At 37.2% G+C, this 20,446-nt stretch overlaps 1 protein-coding gene across 1 annotated transcript; it reads left to right on the forward strand.

Moving 5' to 3' along the window:
- Positions 1 to 1,045: 1,045 nt before the first annotated feature.
- Positions 1,046 to 18,348, forward strand: hpgd (15-hydroxyprostaglandin dehydrogenase). The gene is made up of 7 exons (XM_088923207.1): positions 1,046 to 1,224; positions 1,464 to 1,587; positions 2,015 to 2,121; positions 2,884 to 2,980; positions 12,667 to 12,743; positions 13,471 to 13,634; positions 15,227 to 18,348. Exons 1-7 carry the CDS (start codon positions 1,132 to 1,134, stop codon positions 15,348 to 15,350), a joined length of 786 nt encoding a protein of 261 aa, XP_088779333.1. The 5' UTR covers positions 1,046 to 1,131; the 3' UTR covers positions 15,351 to 18,348.
- Positions 18,349 to 20,446: the final 2,098 nt, after the last annotated feature.

The raw sequence follows: 20,446 nt of genomic DNA on the forward strand, positions 1-20,446 counted from the left end.
TCTATTGTCCATAAAACTACTGAACTCAAACACTTGACCTGCATTTGGAGTGAAGGCTTATCTTCCTGTTAAACTCAAGAAGTGCGTCTCTGGACCTGCACTTACATCTCATTGAGCTGATTCCTAATATAGGCTCATCCGAGCAGACTGGCAATTATCCAGTCTATAAGTCACATGGACTTTGTTGTAGTAATTTACACTACATAAGGGATTTACAGACCTAAGGTCACATCAATGCAGTGTGTTTCTGAATGCAAATAAAACGACACGAACAGACATGTAAATTGTATTAAATGTTATTTAAAAAAGCTCAGATAATTAAACACGGAAAACTCAAAGCTCAAATTAGACTAGGTAAAAACGGACTTTTTTACATTACGTACTTAATTACGTAATTTGAACGAGGTATCAAAGAACTTCCTCGTTGAAAGACTAAGCGTGAGTTTTAAAAAGATAATAGAAAATTCTGCAATACTAGGAAAGAACATAACTTACAAATCCTTACTATGTATTTTTAAAGCAACGAAAAACGAATCCAGGTGTTACTCTGTTGCGGGGGGGGGAAAGGCATAAAGAGCTATCATATTTACCAGTTCACGCAAATTCAAACTTATTTTCAGTATTTCCACACCAACACAGCGAATGGCAAAAAAATGTCGGTACTTATATATATTATATTGTTGTTGATACTGTTTAATAACCGTACTCAAAAGCATACATAAATTCAATCACCCACCATAAAATTAATTAGTATAGATTTTAGTTTTTAATTGGTACCTTGTGTACTATTTGTGGAAGGTGTTTCAAGCACATAAAAGGCAAAAGAAAAATAAACGCGAAGTTTATTACAAAAGTAAAATTCGCACAGATATCAAGCTTAGAAAAATCAAAATCTAAATTTAAACAACTGCGAGAGTTGCCCGTGACTGCACTTCTACCAACAAATGAAACGCCACCACCCCAAGTGACGACTCAGCAGTGACTGACAACTATCTCTATTTAAATACCAGTGCCTTGGGCGAAAAACAAGGCAGGTTACCTTTGCTTTACTGAAGCGACGACCGCCCTCTCGCTCAGCTGAAGTAACAAAGCGATTCTCAGAGCTCAAGCCGCGTTACTCCTATTACAAGTATGGCTCTGCGTGGAAAAGTAGCTTTGGTGACTGGAGGAGCGCAAGGAATCGGCAGAGCAATTGTGGAGATCCTTCTCAAAAACGAATCAAAGGTACATTAAGCGCGGGTTTGCACTTCTTAAATTAAATCGCGTACTGAGCGTCTTTATAAACCTTGTAACTAATATCTGCGTCCCAGTTCCTATAATGTTTTCATTTGAGGGGGTTATGTCTTGCTTCACTGTTCAGCTTGCTCGTTTCGGCATCGTGACGCGATTTTCCTCAAAATACGACTTCTGCAGCTCTGGTATGATTGCGTTTTTTGTTTGGTTTGTTGTTGTCTCACACTTAGGTCGCTGCTGTCGATTTAAACGAGGAACTGGGGGAAGCGTGCAGAGCACAGCTTTCACAAGAGTTTGGAGCTGAAAACCTAACTTTCATACAGTGTGACGTAACTGACAGAGGGAAACTGCAAGGTAATCAGATGTTTTCTGTTGAGAATGATTAATCTAACCATTCTTTCCTAAAACGCTACCTTTCACTTCTGCAGCGAGTGAAAACAATATTAATAACAAGAACATTAGAATCCCAGAGAAGTTCGGGATTAAAGAATGCCTGGGGATCCTTCTTTTGCACTGCTTTGTTAACATTTGTCATTTAAGAACAGAGTGCCAAGAACAGGATTCCATTGTTTAACATGAATTAGTTACTATTGGTATGAAGTTGCATAACTGCCTAAAGCTATGTGGTTGGGAATGTTGCTCTATAAGTTGTTAAAAGTGTTTCATCCTCGTCCTTCATCTTGAAGTGAGTTTCAATACGTCAGGACAAAACTATACACCATACTTGCAAATTCCCGTTTTTTTGTGCTGTGAAGGTTTTTTTTTTCTTCTGTGTGTGCAGAAGCTTTCAAGAAAATAGTGGACCGCTTTGGACGTTTGGACATCGTTATCAACAACGCTGGGATCAATAATGAGAAAAACTGGGAAAAGACAATCGAAGTTAATTTGGTAAATATATATTCCTAAACGTGCTAGGAGGCTTTTTGTGTTCCTGTAAAATTACATACTGGTAGGTTAATTGGCTTCTGGAAAAATGGCCCATGTGTGAGTGTGTGCATGTTTGTGTCTGCATCTGCCCTGCGGCGGACAGGCTTCTTGTCCAGGGTGTATCCTGCCTTGGGTGACAGCGGCCGGGTCCCCCTCTGCTCCCACCATAAATCAGGTAAAGGAGTTGCAAAATCGATGTGTGGAGTGAAGGTTATTTTTTTAATTTGAATGTTAAGAAATAAGCATCATGAATTGGGCAATGGTTTGGACCAGCTGTCGTGTCTGTGTGGTTGTTTTTGTTTTGTTGTCTTGTAGAATTTAGTAACAACAAGCGAAAAGGTTTTTATATGATGTTGTTCACCCCACCTTTATTAGTCAGATGAGTTCAACATGTACTGTATACCTCTTACCTTCACAGGCACTGTAAATGCGCTTGCTTGATCTTTGGGCTAAAACTCGAGTTGACATATTCTAAATATAGTTCTGAAATATAATTCCCCTGTGTGAATTATATCTAGAAAATTGTACTTCACTATAGTTAGATCTGTTATTTGGATTGTCTTTGATTAATGTTTATCATATGTATTAAAGTATCACAGAATTTTTATTTCAGACCCTGTAACTTTCTGTTCTTAGTTTAGTTGATAGCAATGATCAGTATTAAAAGCTGACAGATCATGATGAATAACTCAGCTGTCCTGCTTATATTTGTCTCCTCCTTAGACATCAGTCATCAAAGGTACTTACTTGGCCCTAGATCACATGAGCAAAGAGTATGGGAAGGATGGAGGTGTGATCATAAATATTTCATCCATGGCAGGTAAGTCACTCACTCTGTCTTAAGGAGGGTTGACATATCCGAAAACCTAACCCAGCAACAGGACATAAGGCACAACAGTCCATCATAGGACAAACACAGGGATGAATAAGAGGAAGCACTTGACCCAGCCACCATGTGTGGAAGGTGGGAAGAAACAGATCGCCTTTGGAAAACCCTTGCAAGCACTGGGAAAATGCACAGGGTGGATTACATAGTGTTGAAAGTAACTTGCTTATGTAAAATGGCTTTTCTCCTGGTTGACATGTCAGCTGCTACTGCTTCTCAGCTGCAGGCCCCTACTTAGGTGCTCTGGTTCTTTCACCTTCGGAAAAACACGTTTGCTAGGTGTGGTAGCATATTCTGATTTGTCCCTTTCTCTTTACTCTGTGATGGTCTGGAGTAGCATCCAGGAGTAGAACTAGTGCGAGCTTTCAGCCCCTCCTTTTAACCCGTGTTTCCCAAATTTGAAATATTTATTAAAACATTGAATCGCCTCTTCCCTTTGAACAACATACAGGACAGGCTAAAATGCTGAGCAGAAAAGTAAATTCCTTGGTCATATCTGCGTCTCACAAGGAAGAGCTTTTTTTGTCTGAAGAGGATTTTTTTTTCTGCCTGTGATGAAACAGTCATTACACGTGACACACTTTTCTAAATTCCAGCCCTGACACGGCAACATTGAAACCCTGTACTTCATGGTGGGGAGCAAAAATCCTATTAGCCCCCAAGAAGCACTAGGTTTGTATTTTGCAGGTGCTGGGTTGGCTGAAGCGATGATTTAGTAGGGCTTCAGATGGGTAATGTTTTATAACCTGTACAGAAGGTCTACATTAGGGATGAGCAGCTCCAGTCCTTGAGGGCTCTCATTCCATGTCTGACCATAACGGCTTAAGTGGATTCATTATGTGGATTAGGAATGGGATCACTGGGTGCTGAACTAGCGAAGGCACACAACTAGAGCACAGGCTGAGCTCTGTGGTCCAGAAGTTACCAGTTTGAACCTGGGGCATGTCACGCACTGACTGTGACCAGGATTCCTCAAATGGACACACACAATTGGTTGAATTCCACTAGGGCTGGGAAGGTTATACTACAGGGTCCTGTCAGCTTTTGACTGAATAAGGAACCTGAAACCTGAAGGAACCCTAGACATTTGTTGCAACATCAGTACTGACAAAAGTTGCTCCTGTTGGCACTAACTGCGGAGCCTGCAGCATGTCAAAATACAAATGGAGAATACATTCTCCCTGTGCAATTCCAAATTAAAATAAAAAATGACATTACATTTTTAGGGTCCTTTGTGAAAACTGAGTTATTAAAATAGTTGATTTTTTAAATCTGTGTGTTTCCATGTACTGTACATACTTAATTTGAATTTTAACTTCTCTAACCACACAAGAAAAAAATACCCCAGCTTCTCAGAAATGTATTAAATTGCTGCAAAACCACGCATTCAGATTAATTACAAAGATATTGCTGTATTTGAATGACATTCAAAATCTTCATAAACGCCAAACAGCACAATGTAACAACATGACTAATTGTTTACAACTATTTGTGCAAATGCCATTACAGGCAAGCTATTATTTGTGATGATCCATAACGAGATATAGTGTCAGTTGAAAGCTAAGAGCTTGTAGAGGTCAAGGGAATTGGGTGGAAATGATGAAAGACACCATTGAGGAATGGAGAGCTGACAAGGACTTGCTGCAGATGCAGTTACAGTAACACTGCTTTTGGTATATTTATGCAACATGTTATTTTGCAGTACGGTTTTTAAGCTTTTTTTTTGCGTTTTGTCTATGACAGTTCTGTAGCCTCACCATTGCACATTAGTCAATGAACATGTTTTCAGAAAAAAAGTTATTAAGACCTGTGCATCTGTGTATGCAGCGATTCTTAGCATTAACCCTTAAACAGAAAGTAAATATTAGTATAGAGTGTCCAGGCAGAAGAAAATGAGTACCAGTGACCGCTATATTATACACTGTACCTGTTTGGGCTTTTATTGCAAAAGTAAAACAGCTTGTTCATTTAATATTTCACATACCGTACTGTAGGTCTGAATGAGAAAATGACTGCATTTCGGAACATATCCAGATATTCATTGCCAGGGATGTACTGTGTAGTGGGAATAAAGATCAGGACAACCACCCTCATGCATCCATTGGGAATATTAGGATGGTGTATAAAGTGCGTGATTGGGAGTATGTGTTCACTGCCTAATTTAATCACAGCGCATTTTGTTCACTAATGTATCAATTCTGAACCACTAGTGCTAGTGCTTCCTCAGTCAGAGCCATGTGAGGCCAAGTAGGTGCCCTTGTGTTATACACAGACATGTCACAAAGGTGCACAACAGTTAAAAACATCGGTCGCTGTACTAGGTTCTCCCATGGCCAGACATTCTTCTCTTCATCATTTGCCCCTTAAGCCTGCAGGTTTCCTTCAAAGTTTCCTGGATTCTTATTTCCGGGACACTTAGTTCATTTCAGGAATGTTAAACTGGCATACAAAATGTAGTATTTTTATGTTAATTCCTAAAGCAATTGTGCATACCCTTTATCAAAATCTTCAATGATCATTTTTGCTTGAAGTAGTATGTAGTATTCTCCTCACTGACTCATAAAATTCTTCAAATAGAAAAAACTGTGAAAAAGAAAAAGCCTTTAAAAAGCTTTTTTTCCCACATGTCATGTTGCAACATTTATTATAATTACATCGAAGAATGTTGCTGCTATAAATTAAGTGTAGTGAAATTCAAGAGGATATCCTTATCAGTTGTCAGACACCTGCGTGTGTTAATGTGGCTCCTGGGGAATCGTGAAAGCCCTGCATCTTTTGAGGAATGGCTTCGAAAGCTTTTTAACTTTAAATTTCTGTCTCTGTGAAAGCATCACCATTGTGTTTTGTAGCAGGTGTGTCATTAACAAAATACTCCAATAATGCTTGTTAGGCATGAAAGCAATAAAGAACACATTAGCCCGTAAGCAGTGTAGGATGCTTGTAGTTTGTTACAAGGTGACATGCAAGAAATAAGCACAGGCTGCTGAGCCTTTACACTTTCATAAAGAATGCTGTCAGCAGCATCACCACCTTGTAGATCAGATGTATCGGATCTCAGAAGCCAAGGTCTGGTCATTATGGCTTTTCCCTCTAGATCAGAGTTTCCAAACCATTTCCCCTGGGGGATAGGTGCGTTAACCCTGGTGCCCTGGCCAAAATGCATTTTTCAATTATACAAAATGAGTAGATCCTCAATCCGGATTTGTTGTGAATTGGGGATTCTGGTGCATAATGTTTGCCATGTTTCACCCAGCTGGGTACAGCACAATAGGGCTGGGTGAATTGGGTCCCCTCTTGTACTGTATGTTAAGTGCTCTGATATCCTTTCACGTGATATGCACTATGTACACTACGTGCAATTAATTATTATTTTTTGCAGTTGAAGTAATGTCCAAAGTTACATCTCTGTGTTCATCTTCACACACCTGACAATAATGTGATTTTTAGTCTTGCTTCAAAATCTTTAATTTCGGTTTTAATATTGACATTGTAGTTAAAATGTTCTGCTTTAAAACAGAATTGTGGCGTGTGCTTCACGAGTATAAGGACAAGGTTTTATTTATAATGCCCTAGCTCCTTATCTAAATAGTGTCGCTCAGTTTAGTTGCCAGTAGTATTGTTGAGTGTTGCGGTTGCAGCTGCATGTATTGGAAACCTGCTACATTCTTCCATTGTTGGATAACACTGAGCAGGGGAGGAGATGTTGTTCTTCATTTTCCACCAAACAGCATCGATGCACAATGTCTGACCTGGAGAAACTCGGGCAGTCATGTGTTGTTTAAATGAACAAATTGATAGCACATGCAAGTTGTCAAAATATGTGCGCACACAGTGCAATCCGGATTTTTGGAATTTGCTCGCTGTTATCTATTCTTTCAGTGACTCATGCTTTGTAATTATCTGACCAATGTATTCAGTTTACCAGCAGTCTTACTGTATCTTGGCTCATTTGTCATTGTTGATAGATTAGCACACACATTTGTATTATGAAATCAATGTAGCTGGAGTTATTTTGAAAGACAGGATCATAAACATCTCAAATCAGAAGACAAATAGTAGGAGAAAAGAAAAGTTTAAGGGCAAGCAAAAAAAAGTGTATTGATGCTTCATAGTATCCTGAAATCGCAGCAGTGGCCCGTCACAAGAGTGGTTACACCTCTAAGGCAGACCTTCATTGACCTACAGTATATGTGAGCCATGAATATTACATTGCTTGGTCTGGAAATACTTACTTCCCTGTGAAAAAGAAAAATCTTAAATTTTGGATTAAACTTTTTCCTATATTCTTCAAGTATATGCTTCCACATTGAGTCTGAGGGGTCTTTTTAAGACTTTCCCTGGAATAAATCACCCAGATTTTCAACCCCCTAGCCCCCCTTTCACCTGCCCTTTCTCAGTCTTTCTTTTCTTCGACCTCCCTAGATCCGCCTTTTGCCTCTGTCACCTTGATCTCGCACTCAGACCTAAAGCCTAAAACATTGTGTCGTTACGTTAAACCTTTCAGTGTGGAATCAACCTCTGCTCGTTCACTAGTTGTTTTTAGGCATGATTCACTGGTTAGGTGAAGTAAGTGTTTAGGGGAAATAATTTTCTTCTAAACACTAACAATTTGTCATTGGTTGTAGCCCCTGTGAAATGCCTTGATGTACCTTTATACATTAGCCCAGCCCAGGGACCCGCCCCGATGTCACTGTCATGGCCTCCCCTGTGGTCGTTCTTCTACTGCCTGTTTAACTCCCAGTCACGGACCCCGTAGCAGCGGAGGTTCCCCACCCGGTCGATTCTGTTTGGCCGGTCTCTCTCCCACCCACCTTCTCCCTTACTGGTGAGCCGACATGGAAACAGCCTAGGCTGCTGCTTGACAGGAACTGACTTTACCGGACTTCGCTCCACCTGAATATTTGGTAGCCTTTTAAGATAAATGCCTCCCAAGGATCTCGGCCTGAGATCTCTCGCGCTCGCCGTCCTGAGTGACTGTGGGGGTCTTGGCAGATAAGCTCTGGCTGCAAACTGAGTGCTGGCGTCCCCAGGTGCAGCCTGGTCTCTATAATTTCCTCGTGAGAATGTGGGGGTGTCGCGTCGCAACGCCACCCTCTGACATTTCAACCCCGTTTCCACAGTCCCGACTCGTCTGCTCAGCTACAGTACCCATTAGAGATGTAGCTGTTTACTTTTTCTATGTCTTACTATGTCTAATTCCATCTAATTTGTCAACTTACACTGTGGGGAAATGGTGAAATTAGAGCCTCAGGCGTTCCTCTGATGAGTGTATGATTCTGACTAACGGAAGACGCATCCCTTATAGCAATGACAGGCATGGAAAACACGTCCTAGAGTAAAAATCAAGGAAAACGAAAGGAGCCTCATCAAGTTTTAAAGAGGGTTCTTCATTTAAAGTGGTCTGTGTCATTGGGGGAGGGAATTGCCTTTGAAGTAGCTTGTGCTCTCCGAGTGTTTGACTTCAACAATGTGGCTGAGTTGCTTGTTTCCTACCAGGCGAAGACAAATGTATTGCACAGTGCATTGTGTTCTCATGGTTGCTTGAAAGATTGGGATGACAACGTCTCTTTAGCTTTTCTATCCTAGCTTGATGAGAACAGTGCATTGGGCACTATTCACATTATTATTAGCTATAATTGACATAGAACATCTTTTTGTAAAACCTCAGCTTTTCTTTCCCATACTCTAAACTTCCTAAACATTACACACAAGCGAATGCTGCAGAATTTGCATTATTGCATGAAAGATGGTGCAGTGGTAGGAATCCACTGCCAACATAACAAAGACAACCTATACAGTATCAAACATAAACTGAAAATAGACTGGCTCCCGAAAATAGCCAAAACCCTGGGTGCACTTATCCTGAATGGTCACTAGAGGCCATGGTATGTCAGCTTTGTAACTGTAACCGCAAAACACCTGATTCAGTAATGCTTTTGACCTGCATGGACACTGGGAATTCAACCAGTAGGCTAAATGAGTGTTAATGCTATATAGATGTGGGAAGGCAAGATCTTGCCTTTATAATAGGTAACTCTACTGCAGTTTGGCAGATGTGTTGTGGTGTTGATACACAAAAGCTGTAGTTCCTGGACCTTTTTTGAAGGATTCTGTTTGTGGATTTGTGAAAAACATTTAGACGTTTTTGAAGGATGTCTCCGTGTGGGTGTATTTCAGACTGAGCATGCTATGCCTTGTACATGACGAGAAGGTTTGCTGTGCTGAGGGATTGATGAAGAGTCAGTGTTGTAAGTGTTTAGAAGGGGACAGTAACTGGTAGACCGACGTGTCTCCTTCAAATTCTCTGTCAATGTGAAAAACTGACACTTGAATTTCCTCTTGGGAAAAATAGTTTCCTCTTTCTGGAATTAACAGTTGTCAGTGCAAGGATGCTAATGCTGATACTTGCCACCAATCCGAGTGTGAACTGAGGGAGGTTCCACAGGTTGTTGCTACCATACTAGCTGAAAATAAAATTAAGAGTATTAAAACCCATTGAAGAACAGTATATAGATACTGTATAGAGTTCTACAAATACAAAAATACTGCTGTGTATTACCAAAAATACTTAGAAAGCACTCAGTCTTTCTACTTGTTCTTTTTCTTAAAAGGCTTATCAAAACCGCTTGTTCCCAGTAAACTGCAGTAACCTGGAGCCTATTTTAGAAGCACAGGGTTCAAGGTGGGAGTGCACCCTGGCCTAGGTGCCAGCCTATTGCAGGGCACATACTGTAGATGCACAGGGACATTTTAGAGGCCTCTGTTAACCTATCCAGCTTGCCTTTGGAAGGTGGAAGGAAGCCTGGGCACTTGTCGAAAACCCACACCCTGAAAGAGAACAGTAAGGAAGCAAAGAAGTCCCTTGTTCACAACGCATTCAGATTGAATGCTGTAGGTCTTCCATTTGGCCAGTGTGTTCACTGATGGGGTTAGTGGACACCCATGCACTGCCTGCAGTGCCAGAATGCCCCAGTACTCACCTGGCCAGCTGCTTGACGTTGTAAAATTGCACAGTGCTGATTGCAGCAGGTGACTAGGGGGCAGCTCTTAGAAAGACCTTTGTTATGATTAGTTTAACGCTTATTTCAATGAGCCTATCTGGGCTGCCTGACAATAAATGGGGATTCTATCTCCCTTGCCTTAAAGCTTTTTAATTTTCCCAGTGTTCTGAGTTTTGAATTTGAACTTCCTTCTTTCATCAGTACCCGTATGGTAGCACTTTAGCGCCTTTCACATAACTTCCTTTAGCTAGGAAACTGAACTGAAATAAATTTTTAGTTTTAGTGTGAATTCACTGCTGAAAGTGTGGTTCAGATTGTTGCTGGTTTAATTTTTCCTTTTTCGCTTTTTCATTTTTGACTTTTTTTTTTCACTTCTTTCATGGATTATTGTAAAGTAATGGTATATAATGTACTAATACACCAAGGTTACCCAACTTGCAGACTGCATGGCTTCAGAGTCAGAGAGTTATCTTCAAAATCTTAGATATAATCCATTCTTGCTGTCTCTGCACACAGTAGGATTGGCTCTGGTGAAATTATGCAAAACAAAACCAGATTTTTCCTTCAGTCACACATGGGAATAAAAAAATCAGTTAAAATGAAATGAATGAAGTAATGATTGAGTTGCCTATGGAAAACAGAACTTGAAAGAACTATTGGTTTTGTAACCATGGAAACCATAAGATCTGCTTTTCATCTTGTACTGACTAAAATGGTTAAATAATTAAAGCAGACTAAATAACCCCAGCAAATTATTACTTTCAGAAGGCTCTCTGCAGTTCTGCTAAAAACAGACAATGGACCCTAGGTGGCTTGGGTATAAAGTCCTTGCAATTCCAGATATTAAGTATCAACATACCAGGCCCTTGAGTGAATTGCTGCAGTTATGAATTAGTTTACTGCTTGCCTGAGTACTTTAGATATAAAATTGATACTACCAAACTAAGCGTTATATATCAAGAGGCATTAAAAACACAAGAAGTGGTATTCATTCCAGTACTCATTTGTTGTACTTCAATGTCTCAGTATAGTTCGCCGATGAATTCTTAACACGCAACTAAAATTAAGTAACTAGCTGTATTGTTAAGAGCTTTAGCATGTAGATTATATAATATTCTTAAATATAATTCAGTATAGTAATCCATAAACAGAATTTATCTAAATGAATTTATGCTTTGTGTTGCTTTATTTTGCTTAACTGTTCTCTTAAAAGTTAAAAAGGGTAGCTTTGTACTTTTTGAAGATTACATGTAGTCTAGACATAAATATTAATCACAGAAAATTTTTGCTTAACATTTGGAGCACAGTCAGGTTCCACAACAATGACCTTTCACATAAAGAATACCACTTGTAGAGAAATATACATGCTAACCGTTTTGATCTTCAGTGTATTTCGCAATTCATTTTTATAAAATAACTTCCCTTTATACTTACCATACTGTATGTATCTGGAAAGGGTTACAGTTCTTCTTTGAATGCGACATTTAACAGCTTTTTGTTTTGCAGATGTGTAGTATAATATTTTGTAGAGAAGAATGTAGCTTTAATTGATTCAAAGGAAACGTATTTTAAAAAATCTTGGATCCGCTTATGGAAAAAAAGGAAATCCATTAAGTAATATTGAGGGTGTTATCTATAAAATCATATTTTGGTGGAATATTTAATAAATAATAAATTCATTGTAGCTGTGAATTAATTATTACCTGCATAAAGTAGCACCCAGTGAAGACGTCCATCTATCCACTTTGTAACTTCTTCTTCCAACCCATGGTCAGAGGTCACAAGACAGGGGCCAGTCAAAACACAGGCACACAAACTCACACCAGGGCCCATTTTCCCGGAGTCAAGGAACCTCTTACAGTACGTTTTTGAACTATAGGAGGAAACCAGATCACCACAGACACCCACACAAACTTGGGGAGAACATGCCAACTTTTTTCCATTTCAATTCAGTTTTATTTGTATAGCGCTTTACAGATTTCTGGGCCTCAACCCCCAGTATTGAAATTGAATTGAACATCTCAGTTGTTGTAACATGAATAAGCATCATTTGCTGCGTAATAAATTCAATTAAGAGTTAGCAGCCTATTGGACTGATTTCCGTAACCTGGTATCTAATTTAGGTTATTGGTCTTGACAAAATTGTTCTGTAGTAATGTTCCTAGATCATACTGATCAGCTGTTAATTTGTGCCAGGAATTACTTGTTGGGTATGGTACTTTACTAACAGAACAGTATGAATTTGGTAAGGTGTCATGTTTATCCAAAGTTAACAGGAGATCATTTTCATCAGCTAGAAAAGAATATTTTAGATGAATACTAATATTTTAGATGAATTGCGATATGAATATGAATAGATTCATATACAATATACATAGTTTACATGAATCTATTGTTTTGGGTTTTATTAAAGTTAAATGTGCTACACATGGGTACTTAAGACAAATGTTAATCTTAAATTCTTTCAGTTTAAAGAGAACTTGTTACACAGGTCTAATGGTTATCATAACTGTTCTTTCCAAATGATAATAAATAAATCAGACTCTAAAAAAAAAACATGAGTAACTGTGGCAAACACTTTTTTATTTGTTTTATGTTTTTATTATTTCTATTTTTTAGCATTCCTTCATTCCCCACATCAGCCTGTGTACACAGCAACGAAGTATGGGGTTCTTGGATTTTCTAGAGCCATAGCAGTAAGTATATTATATACATGAGTAAATACATTCTTTTACTACTAAAGTAGACTTAGCAGTACAAAGATGCTATTTTTGCTCCATTGCTTTTTGCATCAATTGTGTTTCTTGTTTCAGAAAAAAATAAAGAAGCAGTCATGATTACATGGAACATTTATTTGCCAGTGCATTTGTGAGAGATTCTTCCTGCCTATGTAAAAGATGTGTAAGGTCTATATAGTGTGTGTGCCTGTTAGCAATGGAATAAATATGCTCCCATTCCTGTTATTTTATACATGTTGCTCCTGATCAAAATCTGTGGTGTGGCTATTTAAAAAATATCTGTACTTGAAAGTACAGAGTATACTATTTGCAAGTAAGTCTAGTAGCTTTATAGTACACTTAAGGCACCATGATGTAGAGTATACCCTTTCTTTATACTTTATTAAAATAAACTTTGAGAGAAAAATTAGGGTATAAAGGTATAGAGTCTATTTTGAATTTTAGAGCAAAAACAATGTTATAATTTGTGGAATCATGCTGTATTCAACAGATTTATATTCATCTTGACAGCTTTGGAAATTAATGCTCTTTGTACAATGTCATGTTTTGGCAAGATTCTGTCAAAGTTAGAGGTTGATCTAAAATCCACAATGAGTTACTTTCTTTTAACTATATAATTATTTTCACCATTTGGTTTATTCAGGTGATCACTGACTAATTCCTAGTGATCTGTGTGTATTTCCAGGATGCTGCAGAAATAGGAAATTACGGTGTGAGAATAAATGTGCTCTGTCCTGCATTTGTTGATACTGCACTCCTCCAGTCTGTCCAAGAGGAAGAGAAAATGGGGAAATTTGTCAAGTATAAGGACGATTTTAAGAAGAGGATGGATACATTTGGAATACTGCCGTAAGTAAACAAATATCAGCTGATGTACAGATTAGTCTTAGTCAACAATGCTTTAACAAGGCACAGCCGACTATATAAGGCTTTATATGTTCATAAAAATGTATCAGTTCTGTAAAATCTTTTTTGGTCTTCCTCTTTACACTAAAAAATCGGGTATGCAGTGCTAATTCATTTTTAATATTATCTAGCCACGAAGGGGATAAAGCATTTTTCCCTGCCGCTCTAAATATTGACTTGTCCCAAACAGTGATCCTCTTAGCTAGTGCTACTGTACATCTTTGCTTAAGTGCAGAATGATGTTATGCCGTTGTTATGGGAATATTTTTGCAGCTCACAACAACAAAGACCCTCACACAATATTGGTGACTGTACTTTTTTTAGTACAGCTTAGCTTTTGAGTACAGTTTGGGTTTTGATTTAGCTGCTGTACGTCAGCAGCCTTAGTCAAAGCCGTAGAGGAAACATGACAGTCACGACAAAGTCAGTTCATGTTCCGGTTCAATTATTTGTGGGATCCAGCATTGTACATTACATCATATGTGAACTATGTTATTGTAGGGTCATGATTTGCTTTGGAAACTGGGATGTTGTACCCATGTGTACATTTAATTTTCCCTTACTGACAGGAACAAAATACAGGGTGACAATATTCCATTAAATTTCAGTTTTCATTACTTTAATTCCTGTTCCATGGTCCTGAAATTGTTCTACAGCTACAGTTATCTAGGGGTAAGGTTCATATGCAGGTAAAAGATGCTCTTCCCTCTGGACCAGAATTTCCAAACCAGTGAATTAGGACAGTGACTGGGGACACCATACTATAGTAAAAATGATGCAGGACCTGACTGCTTGATCATTAAAAATTCCTTGGCACTTTTGAAAACAGTAGAGTGAGAGTAGTGTTGTTAACCCTCCTGTCCTGAAATAAAATCTACTTTTTGACATTAATAATCTGCCCTTCCTAAAGTTCCTCCACAGTTCAAGTGATGGGGCAGTTCCCAGGTGGATATTGCACTTTAGTTGTGGGTGAAATGGGTGCCCTTCTATATATAAAATACTCTGAGATTGTCATTTTGAATTATTATTGAACATTGTGCAAGTCCATGGCTGCCTGACAGGGAGTAAAGAGTATTCATTCCACTCGTTTGCTGGAGTTGTTCAATTCTAGAATTCAAAGGTGTTGTTTCCTTTATTTACTACCTGTCGTGGGTTATATGAATATTAATTAACTCAGACCATTTCATATTGCTAGAAAGCATAACCATCTCAAAAGAATCCTAATTCTTCTTTAAAGTCCAAGTTAATCACAAGAGATAGCAGTTTTGGTGTTATTAGGGCTCATCAGCGTGATGTATTTGGTGTCTATGCACACGTGCCAATATCTTTGTCCAACTTAGACTATGTGTATATTAATCAGAGGTCTGATCCTGCTGAAGCAGTTCTGCTTTCGAGCATTGTGAAATGGTCAGATCTAATTTATATTCACATTCCCATAAGCCATAGTAACTGATAGCTCTTAAAACACACCATAACCGTGAAAGGTATTCCCTGTAAAATACAGTATTTCTCTTATGGTATTTTCTGCTTTGTAGGCCATCTTTAATTGCTGAAGGGGTGTTGAAGATCATAACAGATAACAGCCTGAATGGAGCAGTCATGAAAATTACCTCTTCTAAGGGAATTCACTTCCAGAATTATGAGCCACTATCCGCATAAGAGAAATGTGAATGACAACACAAAAATGTGATGACAGAGAACTTGGTTCAAAATGAAATGGTTAACATTTTTGTCTGAAGTATAATCTTGGTGACGCATGAATGTGAAGTTTTTAAATTATTTTCTTCATCAGGTGATTTTATATATACATGATATGTATTTTTTTAAATAATTTAACATATAATTCTGGTAATTGCTTCCTCTTTGTTATAAGCATTAACATATATGTGTTACTCTTACATTTCTTTAATATCCTAAACAAAGAGGAATATTATGCTAAATTTTACTGATATATCAAATTAATTCCACATGCCATTAACAAAATATTTTAAACAAAAGGGGTTGTATTATTAGATTACTTTAGATATAAAATAATTATAATGAAAGACCTTAGGATCTTAAATCCCCATAGAATGCAAAGTGATTAAAGTATTTGAATATGCAGTCCGATATTTTTGTTGTTTTTTAAGATCCAAGATTCAAAAAGCTTAAAATTGTTTATAAGCGAATTAGAGAATGGAGGAAGGCTGGGCGTAAATGGAGAAAATCTAGACTTCAGATCCATTATGATATTTATAAAGAGAGGCTTTGCATTTACAATGCTGAATTATGCAAGGCTAGAAAATCTGAATATCATTCATGGCAACATCAACAGTCCGCATGTTTTATTTACCATTGTTTATACGCTAATTCCCCGACTCAGTTAACCCTGAGTTAAGAGTAATGAGTTTGAATCTTTTTTCTGTAATAAAATCCAAAATATTAGATTAGTCATTAGTACCACCTTGTCAAACAATGACAATCTGATGGATGTATCACCACATAGAAAAAATGTGGTTATCGTGTCTGAATTTAAAATCCTTGAGGAATTAGTGCAGCACCTTAAACTGTCTAATTGTTGTCTTGATGTTCTGCCCACCAGCTTTTTAAAAAATGTTTTTAGTTGTTTATCAATGGACTTATTACCAATAGTGAATGGTTCACTTTTATCAGGCATTTTTCCAACATCATTGAAAACTGCAGTTATTAAGCCCTTCCTGAAAAGGAGAAATCTGGATCCTTCTATTCTTAATTATAAACCCATTTCAAATCTTCCCTTCATAGGCAAGATTACTGAGAAAGTTGTTTTCAATCAACTTACCAACTTTTTAAATATAAATGACTATTTTGATAACTTTCAATCTGGCTTTCGGCTTTCGACTATATCACAGCACTGAGACTGCTCTTATAAAGGTACTAAATGATATTTGCCTGATATCATTCAGGTAAAATATCAGTCCTGGCGTTACTGGATCCTAGCGCGGCTTTTAATACTGTCGACCATAAAGTACTTCTGCATAGATTGAAAAGTTGGGTTGGACTGTTTGGAGCGGTTCTTAGGTGGTTCAGGACGTATTTAGAAGGTAGGGGTTATTATGTCACTATTGGCAATTATAAATCTAAACGGACCACCATGACGTGCGGAGTTCCCCAAGGTTCAATTCTTGGCCCTCTCATATTCAATCTTTACATGCTTATACTAGGTCAAATTTTACAAGATAATAAGGTTGCTTATCATATGTATGCAGATGACACTCGGATCTATTTAGCTCTTTCACCTAATGACTACGGTCCTATAGATTTACTCTGTCAATGCCTAGAGAAAATAAATAACTGGATGCAATGAAATTATCTCCATTTGAACAAAGACAAGTCTGAGATAATTCTCTTTGGGAACAAAAAGGGAAGGCTTAGTGCTTACCTTGACTCTAGGGTTCTAAAGACTAAGACCCAGGTCAGAAATCTTGGTGTATTAATGGATGAAGAACTTAGTTTCAGTAGCCATATTAAAGTAATAACTAAATCGGCCTGTTATCATCTTAAAAATATAGCTAAAATGAGAAACTTTGAGAAACTCATTCATGCTTTTATCTCCAGTAGAGTGAACTATTGTAATGCTCTTTTGATTGGCCTTCCCAAAAAGATCATTAGACAGTTGCAACTAAACACAAGGACCAAGCAAACTGAACAAATTACTCTAACTCTTAGATCCTTACACTGGCTTCGAAATAGTTATAGAATTGACTTCAAAATATTGCTCCTTGTGTATAAATCACTCAGTGGCTTAGGCCCAAAATATATTTCCGATCTGTTTGAGGAATATAAACCTGGTAGGTCTCTTAGATCTTTAGGGACTGGTCAGCTAGTGGTGCCTAGAGTTGAAACTGAACATGGTGAAATGGCATTTAGCCATAACGCTGCTCACAGCTGAAACCAACACCCGGAGGATCTTAGATGTGCCCCAAACTTAGCCATTTGTAAAGCTAAGTTAAAAACTGTTTTATTTTCCTCTGCTTTTTCTTAGTTTTATTGTGTTTTTAATTATTTCTCTTGTGATATTCTTTTAATTAATTTTTATTTTATTTTCCGTTTTTTATGTTTTATATTTGTGTAGAGTACTTTGAATTACCCCTGTGTACAAAAATGTGCTACAGAAATAAATTTACCTTGCCTTTAAAGAGCATCAAAATGGCTAGAGCAGACAAGTAGAAAAATATTTAGTCAAAGGAAAACGGAAAGAAATACCCTTAAATTGCTTTATCTAAAATCTGTTCAGAGGAAACTCGTTTCATGTTTCACTTTTAGAATTTACCGGACTAAGGACTTGTTAGACATTTTAAAAAACTATTCAAGTAGGTAAAAGGTTCTAAGATACTGCAGTATTTAAAATGATTTTACGAGTGTTTGAAAATTGCTTGTTTAAAAAGATGTAGAAACATTATTTTATATTATAGCCTTAAGTACATTTACATAGATAACTTCAACTAATTAAGATTTTCTTTAGTTTCTAAAAGAGGTTTTCAAAGCATTTCATTTGGTTTTAATAAATTATTTTATTTTGTATCAGAACAGTAGATTGAAATGTTGCTGATGTTCATCAGGTTAAAGGTGTATAAGGGTTTTTTAGTCTTTTGGTTTGTCTTATTTTTTTACTCAGAAATAAACTTGAAGTGAACAATGAGGTGTATATTTATTTCTTTATTTCATTTTTTGAGAAACATTTCTTACCTCTTCTATTTATGATAACTTCCAGAATACACTGTATTCCATCCAAGGACTTTTTATGTCTACTATATGTCAATGCTGTTAGTGGGAAAACCAGTATTTTTTTAAATGTCTACATCTTTCTCAAGCAGCTTTGTGTGCAGATACAGTCAAACAGGTTATTTGTGTGATTACATTCAGTTTTCAAACAAAGTGTTCATATTTTTTAACATGCGGTGCATGCAGACACCTGAAATATACTGGGTATAGCAAGTTTTGTAATTCATCAGTTCACAGTCTGTGGCCTGATGAGTGATTTACCACAAACAATAGTGTCACATTTCACCCTAGAGGATGCTAGATGTCAGCATACAATTGCTTATCCAGTGAGATGACAGAAATAACCTTTGACTAATGCATAATGTCTACATTGTGGAATAAAAGTGAATTAAAGTACAGAAAGCATGTGTTTTGATCCTTGCATGGAAATCTGTTAAACCAGACTAGAGTCTGATGAGTGCAAAGGATGTGTAGGTGTGAAAGGAATTCAGCAGTTCAGTGATGTTGTCAGGAGCCAACCTATTCGAGCCCTTAAAGGTGAGAAGTAGTATTTTGAGTTTCATTCTAAAATTCTCACTTTGAGACACAAAGGAAGCTAAAACAGGTCCCGTAGATATGCTAATGCATTTTAGTATTAAAAGATCTGAGCAGCTGGAGGCTGAACATGCTGCAGCTTGTGAAGAAACATGTACGGACAAGGAAACTGGCAAGCACTGCACTGCAAATATCCAGCCTGGAAAAGTAAAAACCTCGCAGTAGCATTTCCGCATCAGGTTAGGAGAGATGGGAATGGATGTCAGCAATTTTACACGGAAGAAAACCATTCATAAATTGTGAATAAAGAAGCTCACTGTGATAAAAAAGTGGGAATTCTGTTGTGATTGTACAAAGAAATTTGCCCAGAGCATGTGAGAATCTTTTAATACTGTACTAAGGAACTTTAAAATTTGCATTCCAATGGCAAAAGACTATCTTGACTATGCTTTTATGTAAATCCATGTGATTTTACTTGTGGGGATTCCTGAATGACTTTTTGCAGACTAACCTGTGCACTAGTGAGCACCAAATCAAAGGGAGTTTAATCCATTCGATCTGACACATTTAATTGTGTACTGTAGAATTAATCTCCATATGCTCTTTGATCATGTTAGAACTTATTGGACAGCCTATTGTTAACTACTGAAATGCTCTATTATTAAGTAGTTTTAAATCACATTTTTAATAGTGTTGTTTTTAGACAAATTTGCACACATTTGTATCTAAATGAAAGTATTATAACCATGTGAAAAGGTTTAAATATTAAATCATTCTGTATTTCACTGGTTTCAGAAGATTTAGTCAAAGATGATTTGATAAACACACAGTAGCTGATAGGATTGCTGCTTGAGGTTAATATATGCAATTTATATACAGTATAGGTAAAATATAATCCTCGTGCAGGTTTTCTTCACTCAGTACTATAATAAAAGGAACAAAAAATACCAGAGATATACCTTTTCTAGTTTCTTGTACAGCGGGACAGACTTTAAAAACTGCTTCTATACTCTGCATTCTTCTAAAGCAGAAGCCATTTGCAAATAGTTCATAGTTCATCTTTCAAATGTTTATTTCTAAAGCAGGTACACCTTTAAAAGAATTCTGTGACATCCAACTAAAAAATAATACTTTTATATTCAGAATAAATGTCAGGAAATGTGTATCTTGTTGCCAATTGCAATTTTTTTCTTAACACGGTTTACATCGTTTTAAATGACAATTTGTATGATTCTACAGTATATTGTCAATGATTTCTTTCCATTGTAGAATGAGCCTTAGCCATGTACTGTACAGGGCTCTTTTAATAGTGGTGAATTGATTTTTGGCTTCTTATCCCAACCAATTTGGCAGCTATGCAGAATTATATTCTTACATTTCTGTGAAAAAGACAAAACTCTTAAAACAAGGGATTCATCAATGCAACTGTCAGCTTTTCATTATTTTTTTCTGTCATCGTTTAAATCCACGAAGTACTC

The sequence above is a fragment of the Atractosteus spatula genome, chromosome 1 (genome assembly GCF_055471065.1).
Source record: "Atractosteus spatula isolate fAtrSpa1 chromosome 1, fAtrSpa1.hap1, whole genome shotgun sequence".
In the NCBI taxonomy this organism is placed as follows: domain Eukaryota; kingdom Metazoa; phylum Chordata; class Actinopteri; order Semionotiformes; family Lepisosteidae; genus Atractosteus; species Atractosteus spatula.